The sequence below is a fragment of the Anabrus simplex genome, chromosome 1 (genome assembly GCF_040414725.1).
Source record: "Anabrus simplex isolate iqAnaSimp1 chromosome 1, ASM4041472v1, whole genome shotgun sequence".
Lineage (NCBI taxonomy): Eukaryota > Metazoa > Arthropoda > Insecta > Orthoptera > Tettigoniidae > Anabrus > Anabrus simplex.
In genome coordinates this window covers 668763619-668779042 of record NC_090265.1, presented here as the reverse complement: position 1 = coordinate 668779042, position 15424 = coordinate 668763619, and the positions used below count along the sequence as shown (strand labels likewise).

The window sequence follows — 15424 nt, the reverse complement described above, 5'->3', positions numbered from 1 at the left end:
GGAAATGCACTTTTTACTTTTCCATAATTTCTGTCTGTCTGTCTGTCTGTCTGTCTGTATGTACGTACACGAATCACAAGAAAACTGCTGAAGATAATTTAATGAAAATCAGTATCTAAAGTCAGGGGATGAGCCACTACAATCTAGGCTATAAGTCATTTTATTCACGCTGAGTGAAATGGTAAAATTTAATTCTCAAATATTTATACAGGGTCTTTATTTATGCTTGGCAAGGACTTTCTCGCTCAACCTTGGCCGCCAATGACAGGCCACTACCGGCCGCTGGCGTGCGTGGTTTCCAGCACTTCCTGCAGTTGCTGAGAGCTGAGCTCCGAGACAGTAGGGTGTTCAATGAAGCTACTGCGTACTCTATGTCATATTTTATAGTGTTTTATTGTGATTGTGTATAGTGCTGTAATGTATGTGAAATATTCGTTACGTGAACGTGTATATCTGCACAACACTTACATTAAGTGCAGAAAGTCGTGCGCTAGGACAAGACAAAAGTTTTGAGCGAAATTTTCAGGGAGACCCACTCCTATCAATCGGACAATAAAACAACTGGCCAAGAGATTCAAACTTACAGGTTCAGTAAACAATTAAAATAGACGTAAAGGTCGTTATCTTACTGAAGCGTGTTTGGTATGAGGATCATAAGTAAAAATCTGTGGCCCCCTCGTAGCTCAGATTTAACGGCATGTGATTTTTATTTGTGGGGAATGTTAAAAAATGTAGTTTATGGGAACGACCCTCACACACTAGATGAACTTAAAGACAATATAAGAGCTGCAATTGCATCCATCAGTGGTGAAGAACTTGGTAGAGTAACCAAAAACTTCATTAGGAAATGCCAATTATGTTTAGCAGCGCATGGGGAATATTTTCAGCATAAACTGTAAAAATGGTGAATAAAATGCATGATAATGATTTTGAGCACCATATTCTGCCGTACATACGCACGCACAGTAGCCGGCAACTGAACCGCTAATGGCGGCCAAGGTCGAGCGAGAAAGTCCTTGCCAAGCATAAATAAAGACCCTGTATTATTAGTAGTCCTGTCAATAAATACTACATAACTAAAGTTATAATTAAATTTTTGATCATTTATGTCTTATACATTTTTACTGTACTGGCTATGATAACAGAGATATTCATGAATTTGTATTTTTGTTGCTAAATCCATATCAACCTTCTTCATGACTGCCGACAGTGGTATTCAAACCTACCATTTCCTGAACTATCCACCCAACTCGTTTGGCGAGTACTTAAATGTCAAAGACCTGTCTCAGTAGATTTACTGGTGCATTAAAGAATCAATTACCAAGCGAGCTGGCTGTGCAGTTAGGGTCATGTAGCTGTGAGCTAGCATTCAGGAGATGGTGGGTTCAAATCCCACTGTTGGCATCCCTGAAGATGGTTTTCTGTGGTTTCCCATTTTCACACCAGGAAAATGCTGGGGTTGTACCTTAATTAAGGTCATGGCCACTTTCTTTCCAATCGTAGCCCTTTCCCATACTTGCGTAGCTGAAAACCTTTAATGTGTTAGTGCAATGTTAAACCACTAGCAAAAAGAGAAAAAAAACTATAAGTTTCCAAAGCAAAATTGTTAGAATCAGGATCTCTTAAGAATGATAGTAAGTAATGAACAGGAGTGTAAATCAAGTCATATACAGAAAGTTAGGAGCATCAACAGGAACACATACTATTGTATATGATTGATAGTATTTGAAGAGACATTAAATACATTATTATCAACTTGAAAATCCATTGTGAGCTATTCAATTGTGTGATATCCCCCCAAAAATATTATATATATATTTTCTAGTTATCTTTCTATTCACAACAGATGTACCCTTCCATCATTGTTCCCTCTAATAAGTAACAACAATTTTGCCCATCATTTCCATGTTCTTTTATTTACAGGTTATGTAATAATCAATATCAACCCCCAACTTTTACATAACATAAAAATTGATCTTATTGAAATACATTAGGTCTAGTTTAGTCTGGGACAGATTTTTACTAATTAAAAGTTTTTTCTTGATGATATTATGTTTTAGATCTTTATCCCTCATATAGCAGTCAATGGTAAGATAGAAATAGTACCTACTGTAAGACACAAGATTCTAAACATTATCAAACCACAGTTTTCAAAATATTTCCTACTTACTACCACGTCTATAATTTAAAATTCTGTTCTCAGTTGTTCTAAATATTTGCTATCATTACATGAAACTTACTGAATGTTTTATTACATGAAGAGACAACAGAATTTCAAAAATGGAGAAATTCAAAGGGTCTGTTAAAAACTACTATGCAAGTTTACAGACCACGAATACAGGACATACGGCAGGTCTAGATTAGTGCATAAGGTTCTTGTGTAAATGTGTCATGTGTCGAGTCAAGTTGTACTTCCGTTTCGACCGGTACGGGCAATATTCACACTGCACTGTTGGTTCTTGGCCACACTCGTGTCTCTGATGATAGATTAGGGATTGTTCCATTTTATAACTATGGCCACACACTAAACAAAGATAAGGACGTCCAGGAAAGCTATGTTTAAAATTCATATGTGCAAACAAACTAGGTTTGTTTTCACATTTTGTGCCACATTTCCTACATGTAAAATGTCCATCTTTGCGCTTGGACATATTTTGAGTTGCTGGATGAAGAGTTACTTCATTTGATACTTGAAAGGTACTAGGTAATGTTGATCTATGTCCATTGTTGTCAGCATTTCTTTCATCTTCTAATTGTACCTTCAAGTAATTATCTAATTCTGCCCCAGAGATTCTGCCAGGCTCTGATTTTATGGATTCAGATGATTGGTTGTGGAAATCTTCAAAAGAACACCAACCTGTAATAAAGTTCAAAATGTAATACAATTAGTCCAGAATTCATGAATAATAATGATACTACTGATGAACACAGGCATGCTATAACAGTATGTCAAATGAGTTTGTTACTGTAAACAGCATAAGTTGAATGGATTATGTCCAACTAAATTCTTTTGTTTAAAAAAATAACATAGCATTTTGTAGAGTAAATGCTGAATGAAAAAATCAATCATGGCACTATAGCTCTAATGATCCTTGACCTAGCAAGTGACCACTACTCAGCCTGAAAGCCTGCATAGTACAAGGTGATGTATAATCAGCACTATTTTGCTAAATGCTACAATACAGTACACAGTCAGTTAAATTCTAGTATTCTGAAACTCTAGTACAAGTCAAGCTATAAAACAGGAATTACAAATACTGTAAGTAGCTGACTGTATTTTGTAAAGCACTGTTTAACAAAACTTTATTTTCCTCTACATTTTTAGTGCACATCGTAATGGCAAAGATGACATTTCCATTCGAAGTCACACTACCCTCGCTCCTCAGTCTCGTCACTATGCTACGTTGCCTTGTGCCTGCTAATTCTGTATACCTTACTGTGTATGTAGTGTTACATGTTGTTTGGATAATCTGAACATATCCACAGCCCCAATTAGTTTGAATTACTGGGGTTATAGCATATTTTTTGTGTGAACTGGAACATTCCATACTAAATAGATGATCATTTGACTAAAACATCTGGAACAAATCAAAGGAGAAACATGTCAATGAGGAGAAAATTAAAAAGAATAGCACAAATAAGTGACTGATCAAATGCTCAATGTTTCATTTAAAGAACTTCATAAATAAAGAACACAACTTATTTAACAGTTACGTACTGACAATGAACATGATCAAAAGCCAACCTCAAGAGGTGCAGTCTGTTAGCTGTCATCCTCCTGTTTCCAATATAACAAGTTTGATCACAGCTCCTGTCAGTGACGTTTGAGGTGTTTAAATGTGACAACACTGTGTCGTTTGCTTTAAAACATTATTTCATTTCAATGTCTCTTAAAATCTACAGCAACTGAAGGAGTGTGTTCAACAAGTAACATTATTATTATTATCATTAAGCTGAGTGACAAAGAGAGAACAAAATTGGATCACTTCAGCAAAATATTCATCAATTACCTCTGAACATACAAAAATATATACATGAAAACATTACAGAACTTAGCAATACTGTAATTCTTAACTGTATATAACTTTCAACAAAAATTAATCCAGTAGTTTGTGTAAATGAAATGCACATTTTTAATATGGTACCAATTATCATGGTCTCAGATGGTCAGTAGTTTAGATTTTATAATAAGATACAAACTAGTACCTTTTTTCTGCTCAAACCACAATATACAGTGGACACAATACATAATATACAGGGAGAAGCAAACCTATCACACTGGGATATTCCCAGGCTAGAGCAGGTCCCGTTTGACCAACAATACATGTGGCCTCACAATCGAGAGCTGCAACGTGATGCACTGGATTAATATATTTAACTGACAATTTATGGGACTGAAGATTCCCATCTTACTTGTCCTGTTTATTCTATGAGCCACTGACACTTTATATGTATAAAACTTGTGTTGTGAACAACCTTAAAACACTCAACATTGAGAACTGCCACATTCTTGTACAAGTTGCCGAGTCTTCTTCTTGGACTAGTTTCCATTCATACTCGAATGTACCGAAGTGTCTCGTCCGTCAGAGCCCATTTAGGACATTGGTTTATCTTATCAGAAACAGATCCTATTCTTGCCACTACATAAACAAGTCTGCCATGATAATTTTTAATGGCCAAGTAGCCTCTGGATAGTGTCCGTGAAAATTTTGTAAGCATCTTTCGTAGGATCTTTTCTTTAGTTTTCCAGCAAGACCTAGACCATTACAGACATCACAGCCATACTGATTATAAAACAGACTTTACATCCCTGGAGTTACCAGGGATGTTGATTACAATGTCTCAAGTCACTAAAATTATGGGGAAAGAAAGAACAAGATCTTGGGATTCCACAAAGGAGGATAAATAGGCTTATATTTATAAAGCATGTCCAATTCAAATAAAAAATATCAAGCTAGAATTCTCAGAACTGTGGCTGATAACTTTTAAATTTTATACAGGCTACATTTTCATGTGGGTTCTTTTCTATAGCTCTGAAAATTTTCTTCTTAGGATGAGTTCATAGAGGATCACTAAAAACTGATATTCAAAGGAATTGTACAGGCTAATGATAAAGATGGAGTCTTTATTAAAACATTAAAACAAAGGTATTTTCAGTCCAAATAATCATGAAAATGAATTAAGACAATCACAGAGACTTCATTTTATTGTTTAAAAAAATGAAATATTTATTAAATCAATAATTATCCATCAAATACAAAATAATCCCAGATAAAACAGCTGTATAGCAGTAGGGACCATAACATACAATTAAAAATATGTTAAAATTACACCTGGTATTAAAAATTAAGAATAAATATTTTATTCTGATACAGTATAACTCGGATTATTCATCAGAAATTAAGAAAAACAACCATTGGCAAGGGTTATCAAAAGTACATGCAGGAAGAGCTGTACCAAACAGAGATAAAAGATCTCATTCGAAGTAAACATAGTCTTATCAACAATTATTGTACTGAAATCTACCTAATGCAAAGAATCACACCAAACAAGTTGGCTACAGGATTTGGGTCATGTAGCTGTTAGCTTGCATTCAGGAGATAGTGGGTTCGAGCCCCACTACCAGCAACCCTGAAGATGGTTTTCCATGGTTTCCTATTTTCACAACAGGCAAATGCTAGGGCCACAGACGCTTCTTCCCACTCCTAGCCCTGTCCTATCTCATTGTTGCAATAAGTCCTATCCGAGTAGGTGCAACGGAAAATCTACGGCTAGCAACAAAGGATCAAAGGGTAGGTTTCAAAATATTTATTCCTTCTGTTGAACATTGAAACTGTTTTTGTGAGATTTCATGGGAATATCCACCATCATGCAATAGCCTTTATATTTTAAGACTGCATAGCGGTGTAATGAGGCATAGGGGCACAGAAAAGTGGTGACTGTAAAATGTAACGTGTATTTTTACAGGTATGTTTATAGTGTTATAATTTATATTGAAATTGTTGTGTGTTGACAGCCTGGAAAGTTTTTATGTTACATTTAACTAAGTCGACACTGGAAAATATGGCTTCATTCTTAACAAAAAGGAGAAGGAAAAAAAGAAAAGAAAAGAAAAGTAGCGACAGCGAGCGAAGTGCCCGCTATGGTGAGCAGACGTAGTCATCTCAAAGAAACAGCATGATTACGCATATAGAAACCAAACAAAAAATGAACTCACCAGCTATATACATACTCAGGGGGAAAAAAAAAAAGTAAATGAATCTTGTAACAAGATTTCGAAACGTACTTAGTACTTCAAGAAAAATGATTGAATGCACAGTGTTCCTAATTTCGAGTTTTAATTCTTCTGCAGTTTGAGAATTATTCCTATAAAATTTTCCTTTAAGATTTCTCCATAGATAAAACTTGCATATGCTTTACCACTATCATGCAATAGCATAGTACCGAGGCACAGGGGCACAGAAAAGAGGTGACTGTGAGCAAAGTGCCCGCAATGGTGAGCAGATGAAGTTGTCTCAAAGAAACAGCATTTACTGATGATCTGATAATCATCGAACACTTCTTGCAACCGTTGCACGGAGCTATGTGCAATGGTGGCAATAAGGGGGAGCAAGGAGGGCCAGTCATCTCCCCACTTTGTGGAGAAAACAGTAATTTTTATTTCATTTTAGTCGTCTGAAACTAGGAATTATAGGAATTATAGGAATTATTCTAAAAAGCCATTTGTACAAGCCCTGTTGTCTTATCAGGTGATTCTTTCCTTCATTTTCTTTATTGAATAACATACCCGGGTACTTTTTGGTGTCTGTAATTTTTTGCCTCCCCTCCTTCTAACTCCCAATTGCCACTACTGTACGTTTGCAAGAAATCAGCTTCATTTCTCATATCAAATCTTATTTACATTGAATCAATAACAGTAAATATCAACCTTTTTGATACTTTTATTTGCCTTAAGCAAATTAAATAATCATTTATAGTACATATTTCATTCCATTGGGAACATCTTCAGCTATGTCACAATGCTTAGCTGAAATTACAATATGGACATCAATGCATTTGCATTTGCAGATGATGTAGTAATTTGGGGAAATACAGAGAAGGAAGTCCAAGAGAGGCTGAACAACCTGGAATGAACATTTGAAAGCACACGGATTAACAATAAATAAATCGAAAACTGTTACTATGTCTGTCAACAGGCAGAAGAAGAAAGGAAAAATAATGCTGGAAGGTACACAGCTTGAAACAGTAGACCAATATAAATATCTAGGGTGCATCATTTCAAGTGATAACAGAATACAGCATGAGATTAACAACCGCATTCAAAAATCAGCTCAGTGTTACCATCAAGTTCGGAACCTCCTCTGGAACGAACAAGTTCCCTTAAGATCAAAGCAGATTCTATTCCAATCATACTTCACCCCCATAATAACATATGGCCTAGAAACCTGCACAACAACCCAACAAGTGGATAGCAAACTACAAGCCGCAGAAATGAAGTTCCTACGAACTATGGTACAGAAGACAAAAAGGGACAAGGTAAGGAATGAAAGAATAAGGGAGGAAGCTGGTGTGTACCCATCCCTGAATGAAAAAGTGAAAAGGGCCCGTTTGAAATGGTTCGGCCATGTCAAACGAATGGACGATGGAAGGACGGCAAAACAATGACTACACACAGTCGTGGCCGGAAAACGGCCGGTAGGAAGACCTAGGAAGAGATGGCTGGACCAAGTGAAAGAGGACATAGGAACAAGAGGAGTCGGCTAGGATGTCGTCCTGAGAGAAGAGTGGTACATGGACAGACAGAAGTGGAGAGAGCTCGTAAACCACACCTGGGCAACTGGAGTGGAAAACTGATGATGATGATGATTTATCTTCTTAAAAAACATCTTAATAAGTACCTTGTTATGCTTAAAAACTATGCGAATTTTAAAATGTTAACATAATTAAAATCAATGTGGACGGTAGAATAGGGCAGTGAAATGAGAAGAGAAATATGGAATTACTTTATTGTAACCTATTTTAAAATTACATCTATTCATTTGAACAGATGTTAAAAAAATGTTTTTTTCCCACACTTTTTTTACTATGATGTGTGATTTTCTAGTTGTCTACTAGTAAAAACGTTTTTGAAAAATATTTTTCCTTTGTCAGTGTTCTATTTTTACAAGATTGTTCTCTTCAGTTTTCTTCCCAAGGCAAATGTTGTTGTTTGTTTTAGTTTTATAAAAGTGTCTCTTTAATTCTGTTAATGCTGGATCCCTGAAGCTGACTGCTGTCTTACCTTTTTTCTTCCTGTGAAATTCAGAAAGACAGCAAAGCAACTACAGGAAACTTATCTAATCAGATGAAATACAGAACCTCACTTGCTTCCTACACACTATAGTTTTTGGCTTGAACTTGAAAGAAGTTATCTGACTGTCTGTCCTATGCCTTTAAATTTAAGTTATAAACCACTTGCACAAGCCTATTTGTTGTCTCATTTGAAAACTATAGTATTCGTTACAGGAACAGTACTGGTTTTCTCACAGATTCTGCTCTGCATTCCATGTGTTGACCCATAGTACCGGTATAATTTTGTTCAGTTTAATTTTATTAAAATTGAGATTTTAAATTGTTATATAACCACTCAGGTCTTCCTCCTTATATTGTATGTATTCCTTGATGTTCATTCCATGCCTGCAGCACTTTAAACATCCCATATTATTATTTTATTTTATGTTCCTCACTTGAAATGATACACTCATCTTACAAGACAATAATGAGTAAAATGAAAAATAAAATATCACTGTCCCCTCAATATGTCTAGCATGAATTTTAATGTGAGTAATCAATGTTTTACTGCAATACTTTTGAAAGACTGGTGAATATGACCACAAAAGTTACTAGTTTGTAAGACCAGGAGATCTTGGATACAACAAAGATTAAATAATTAACAATATATGGGACTTTTTAGATACAGTAACAATTCACACCAAAGGGAAAAGATATAGGAAATCAAAGATGATGCTGATCTATTTCTTTGGGTTATAAGACTCGGGTCATTATACTACTTTCAAGAAATGTTTGTTATGGTTTGTAAAAATAGGGTATAAATTGATCAGCCAATTGTGCAGAAAAGACAAGAAACAGTATTAAAACCATACCGGTTCCCGGTTCTCGAATTGGCCACTGAAGATTGCCATGGTCCAAACCACTCAAATTTATCTTGTTCTCTCATGCTATAGCAGTTAGCAAATGGTTATAAAAATGAGAATATACTCCCAGGTGGTTAAAAATGAAATTTAAAAAATCCTAGTTACTAGTCTTATGATTAAAAGCTCTTTTATAGGAAAAACTTGCCAACTCTAACCTCTGCAATTAATACCTATCACACACTTGACAAATCAAGTCATATGAAATGAGATGAATAGGAACACATAAAAAGATAAAAACAATGACAGGTCAGTATAAAAAGAGGATACAAGAAAATACAAAAAGGACAAGGACAATCTCCACATCCTCATAATCTGTTGTCTTCATATAACAGATGGGCTCTCTCCTACTTTCTTCCTTATTCTTGTTTTTATCTGGGTTCTTGACCTGTACTTTCAACATCAAGACTGAAGGTCTGTTAAGATGGTCCTCCGGTGAATGCTGATTCAAAAAATTATAATTGCTAGTTTCATGATTTAAAGTTCCTTCTTTTATAAGAAAACTTTAGGTAACTCTAACTTCTATAACTAAATCACACACTAGTTTTTTTAATCCCATAGCTTTGCTCTTTGCTGATCTCTCAGTGTTTTTCAGTGTATTTTCAAGAAATGTTTACCTACCCCCAACCTCCCTCCTAATTAACTCCATTAAACTGGTGTGCAACTAATTTTGACTCTGCCTAAACCATACGATGGTGTTTCCTCCCCAAAAAGGAGATATTTTTAGTAGCCTAGCACTTTCGATATTTGTACCTGTATTCATGAAGAATACAATAATTTAAGTTATCTTTATTCCAATTGTTATGATTAGGGCTCGGAAGTTTAAGACCTAAAAATAGCTCAAATAAGCAAGCAAATATGACCTCAAAAATGACAGAATATGACCTCAAAAGTGAGAAATATGACGTAAAAATTACAAAATATAAGCCAAAAATGATTAATCAAGATATGGCCATTTTAAAATAAATTATAAATCGGAACAGCAATTCCTCTGATACATATTTCTTAACTAAATTCTTTATTCTTAATTTAATATTAGTTTTCTGAATATACATGTGCAGCAATTATTCACAGTCTATTATCCTTGATTGACTTTATCAAACTTTTGTGAATACATACCTATAGAGTACTAAGTTTGCTAAGATTATCAGATCACACAACATTTTAAAAGTCAAAACATGTTTGCACCCTGCACTGGTGGTTTGTAATATGAGAAATCACACAACATTTTAAAAGTCAAAACATGTTTGCACCCTGCATTGGTGGTTTGAAATACGAGAAAACTAGAAATCAATCTATTTAAAAATGTATATATATTTTGGAACGTTTAAACCCAGATTTCATTAACATTATTCAAATGTGTTAAAGTTTAAATTGAGCACCAAGAAACTAATTAAGTAGATTTCCTTCAATACATTATGGTAGGGCATCAGAGCCTATAGTGCAGACTCACATACCTTTTACATTCTTCTCCGCGGGTGGAATTGAAGTGTATGACAAGATTCATCTTCAAAGCATCAGGCGCGAAAGACCTCCGATTATCACTTAACACATTCTTGTAAGAAGAGAAGCTCCTTTTAATGTCACAAGATGTTATTTGTGCATATTTAAATATTAAATCGCTGTTGTCGAGTATGCACTCATCTTGAAGTGTACTGGTACCTTCTCCTTTAAGAACATCATTTATCTTGCACACACAGTGAAAACCATCAACAGATATCCAAATCTTATTGTCTGCTACACTGTGTCGTATTCAATTTAGAGCAGCTTCATAGCAACGCGACAAACAGTTTTTTCGCAGTGTTGATTCTGTAGGAACAGATTTTTTTAGTGTATTTCTCCAGGAAATTCTTGAAATGGGGATTGTTCACCTTGTTTAGAGGAATATTTGCAGACACCATCATCTCACAAAGTTCCTCTGAAAAATCCGAACATCTGTCCATCGCTGAAGATGTAACAGTCGCATCGAATATCAATTGCTGCCTCTTCTTATCCACATGTTGGCGTTTGACATTGCTACTGTGTTTTGCCATGTTACAATGTTGTTGCACATTAAAATGTTTTTCAGCCACGACTTTCACTTCATACAACTTGCAAAATAGAACTAAACCGTGTGTACAGAAATATTCTTCTCCAAATTCCTTACCAAAGCTTCGTAACTTAACACTAGTAGAAGACTTTTCCTTAGGCATACTGGAATGTGTGCTGGGATACGATTTACTGTAAACTGACGCTTGTGTAAGTGAAAGGAGGTTGAGGTTCTAATATCTGAACAAAGACAAGTGAGCGGTTTACCAGAAGTAATTAGCTCACTGCTGGGACGGGATTTTTCCTTATTATTTCTGTCTCTACCTGGGAGACCGGGTTGCTGAGTACAGCGGGTTGGTTAGGAAGAGGTCTATGACCTTCATTGTATACAAAGGGTATTCCACTTGTATCAACAGCGTGATACCGAGATGCAGTTTTGTGAACACTAGTTCGCATTCAGTAAGTTGAAGATTATTTTGCACACCTACAGCTGTCGTCAAACTGCCGAAATATGACGTTTCCACTAAAATAGCTCAAAATATGAGCTTATGGCAAAAAATAGCCAAAATATGCATTTATATGACAAATGAAAATCGCTTCATTATGACGATAATCGCCTGATTTGCACTGAAATCCAATCAGACAAGAAAATAGACACAAAGAAAAAAATATTACTTTTCCTAAACATCCCAGCCCTAGTTATGATGATCACTTCAGAGTCACCAGATTGCAGCTTCTTGTAATTTCTGTTGAACTAAGTGAAAATAGTTGCACAGCAATTCACTGGAGTTAATTAGAGAGGGGGGGGTAAATATTTATTGAAACTACAATGAAAAACACACAGCAAGGAGAACAGCCATGAGTTAGTTAGAATAAGTTGTCTTCAATAAATCACTACTAATCTGCATTTAGGACAGTCGCCCAGGTGGCAGATTCCCTGTCTGTTGCTTTCCTAGCCTTTTCTTAAATGATTGCAAAGAAAGTGGAAATTCATTGAACATCTCCCTTGGTAAGTTATTCCAATCCCTAACTCACCTTCCTATAAACGAATATTTGCCCCAATTTGTCCTCCTGAATTCCAGCTTTATCTTCATATTGTGATCGTTCCTACTTTTAAAGACACCACTCAAACTTATTCGTCTACTGATGTCATTTGACGCCATCTCTCCACTGACAGCTCAGAACATAAGAAAAGATACGAAACACAAAGAAACAAAAAAAGAATAATGAAGAGTCCACAGATTAATGAATACCGAAGAGGTGGAAGTTGCCATACCGAGGTCAGTCCTCTTGATGAAGCAGGGAAGCAGAAACAAGTTCATTGGGGGCTGAAAAGAAATGGATGTAAAAGAACTGAGACTGATGAGGAAAGAGCCCATTCATGTGAAACTGCAGTATGTGAAGATGTGGAGATTGTCCGTGTTTCCTCTTCCTGTTGCTCCCTCTTCCCTGTCTGTCATTGTGTTTATCCCATTCTGTGTGTCTATCTTTCTATATATGAATTGATCTGTCACTTGGTTTGTTCCTTTCCATTACTAAAGCCCTGTGCAGATATACAAAATAATATACACATCTGCTCCGCATTTCCTTCATCCGCACACACATCCATGAATGGTTATCCGCGGATATTGTAAATATTTAACTACAGTATATTATACCCAAGGTAATGAAATGGATAGATCTGTTAACATTATACAATAGGCCTAACACCTGGCACCAGAATGCCCTACAGTCACAGGTTTATGAGGGATTTTCTCTTGCGACAACTACCAATGTATTGACCTTTGTTCCTTCTTCCCATTAATTGCAGTCAGGAGCCAGTTAAGCTTAGATCAGGCTTATGGCTTTTATGGTCTCAAGGCTCTTTATATAATATCACCATTCTCCTATACCACTGTCAAGGGTCGCCTAACCACAAGCAAAAATAAGAGTATACCTGAGTGAAAATTAATAAACGTCATAATTTAGAAATTATCAGCAAAATTATCTGCACTGGCATACAGTTTGTATCCACCAAGACACTAAATCCGTGCAGGGCTCTATCCATTACCTATCGTACATTTGGTCTGCCATTTACCCAGGCTTGTAGAACAGGCTGTTCCCTAGAGTAAGCAGGAATGAAAATTGACTTGGTTTGTCTTTCAAATTTAATTTTCAGTTAAGTCAAATATATTTTATATAATTTACCAGTATGAAAGTGCTTTAATGTATAAATAACATCAAAATTGATGCAGAGGCAGCCTAAATGGTGTCAAAAAATGCCTGTACATGGTAGTTGAGGCCACACTATTGTTATTTAATACATTTTTGCCAAGGGTTTAACGTCACACTAACTCAGGTCTTTGGCGACAATGAGATAGAAATGGGCTAGGAGTGAGAAGGAAACAACTGTGGCCTTAATTAGGGAATTAGGGTACATGCCCAGCATTTGCCTGGTATGATAATGGGAAACCATCTTCAGGGCTGATGGCAGTGGGTGTGAACCCACTATCTTCGGAATGCAAGCTTACAGACACATGGCCCATACCACACAGCGAACTGCCTCAGCAAAATATTATCATTATATAAAAAATAGCCATTTTAATATTTGTTCCACAATACGATTTTTTAAATAAGAGGGTATTGAAAATAGATCTTAACAGGCAGGATAGAGCATTCAGAGTCTTAAGAACCCATTGAGTTTCTCTAAACATTACCTGAAACATTATGAAATGATTTGAAAATGGAAAACTAATATCAGTATTTCACATCCAAAACCTTAGGCTATAAAATTTCCCTTCTAAATTACTATTACTGTTGTCATAGAAATATATCATTCCTCTTAACAGATCATTTACCTGAAGATAATACGTATGCTGTTCAAGATGCTGTACTTATCTCAACAAAAGATTAAGACATAATTTGCTACAAGGTGGAGCTTCCCAGAAAGTATGAGCCACTTGAGGTACTAAAATCGTCATAACGTGTCCCTAACAATTAGTGTCAGTCTCGACTCCAGCGTGGTAGCACATCATGTGAGGCATTGTTTGATTCACCTTAGGGAGGTCTACAAGTATATACGGTAGCACAACATAAATAAAATTGAGAATATTTGAGGAAACTGTGGTGAAAAGTATTGTGACATATGGACAATAAATGGCTTCAAAATGATTGAAAATGCATTTGAATGGATAGAAAATCATCAATGCTGACCAATAGAAGGCTTATCCTAGCTGAAACTGAGGGTCTATTACTCCAGTGAGAAGGTTTAAGCTCTATTTCACCACCAAGTTACTTACCTTACAGAACTAGATAATATCATATTACGGTTTTACGTCCCACTAACTACTTTATGGTTTTCGGAGATGCAGAGATGCCAGAATTTTGTCCCAAACAGTACTTGGGCTGGTGAGTGTTACAAAAAAAATGAAAGTTTTCAAATCAAAGTACTTTCCAGACAAGATGTGTGATGAGAATATTCAATACTTCACTGGAAAGAGAAAGGACCACTGTCCCAGTAACACGAGTCTTACCTCGGTATGGCATCATCAAGGTGCCACCATCTTGAGGTACTAAAATCGACATATCGTGTGCCTAACAATTAGTGTAGCTCTCGACTCTGGCATGGTAGCATGTCATATGAAATGCTGTTTGATTCATCTCAGTGAGTTCTACGAGTATATGAGAAAACTCTGGTGAAAGAAGTGCCTTTCTTTTGCAAAATGTTGTGACAGTTGGACAATAAATGGCTTCAAAATGATCAAAAACATATTTGAAAGGATAGAAAATCATCATGCCGAACAACAGAAAGCTTATTGGGAATATCTCAAAGTTAAGGTGGCCAAGGGTTGTGAGGAAAGTTCTGTACAACTGGAGCTCCAGCCAAGCACATCTGCTACACTAGTAGTGGAAAAATTTCAGGTACACACTAACAAGATACTTCATTTAGACAATATCTATCACACGGTACGCATTTTACAGCAAAACTTGCAGTCATGAACCCGACGCAGCCCCGTTCGAATCACAAGGCTGATGTATTTACAATACCTCTGGAGTGAGCAGGGATCGAACTCATCGACTTGGGCTCTACCGTCTGAGCCATCAGCCTGGGAAAAGAATTAGATAAGGACTACCTGTATTATACACACAATGAACACAGAGAAGTGAACAATATTTGAAGGAAAAAATCAATGAAAGAAGACAAGAACAAACAAGAAGTTTACATC

The 15424-nt window shown here is 36.0% G+C and overlaps 1 protein-coding gene across 4 annotated transcripts in view; it reads right to left on the bottom strand.

Moving 5' to 3' along the window:
* Window positions 1–15424, bottom strand: part of lola (longitudinals lacking) — a 581907-nt gene that overhangs the window by 80588 nt on the left and 485895 nt on the right. The window contains exon 5 of one of the 4 annotated variants that reach the window (XM_067135848.2): window positions 2346–2857. The exons of 2 other annotated variants lie outside the window; for them this stretch is intronic. In XM_067135848.2, the coding sequence (XP_066991949.2) occupies window positions 2361–2857 (497 nt within the window). In that variant the 3' untranslated portion in view covers window positions 2346–2360. Of the gene's footprint in view, window positions 1–2345; window positions 2858–15424 lie in introns of those variants that run through there. One more of the 4 variants, XM_067135851.2, reaches the window with a different exon arrangement.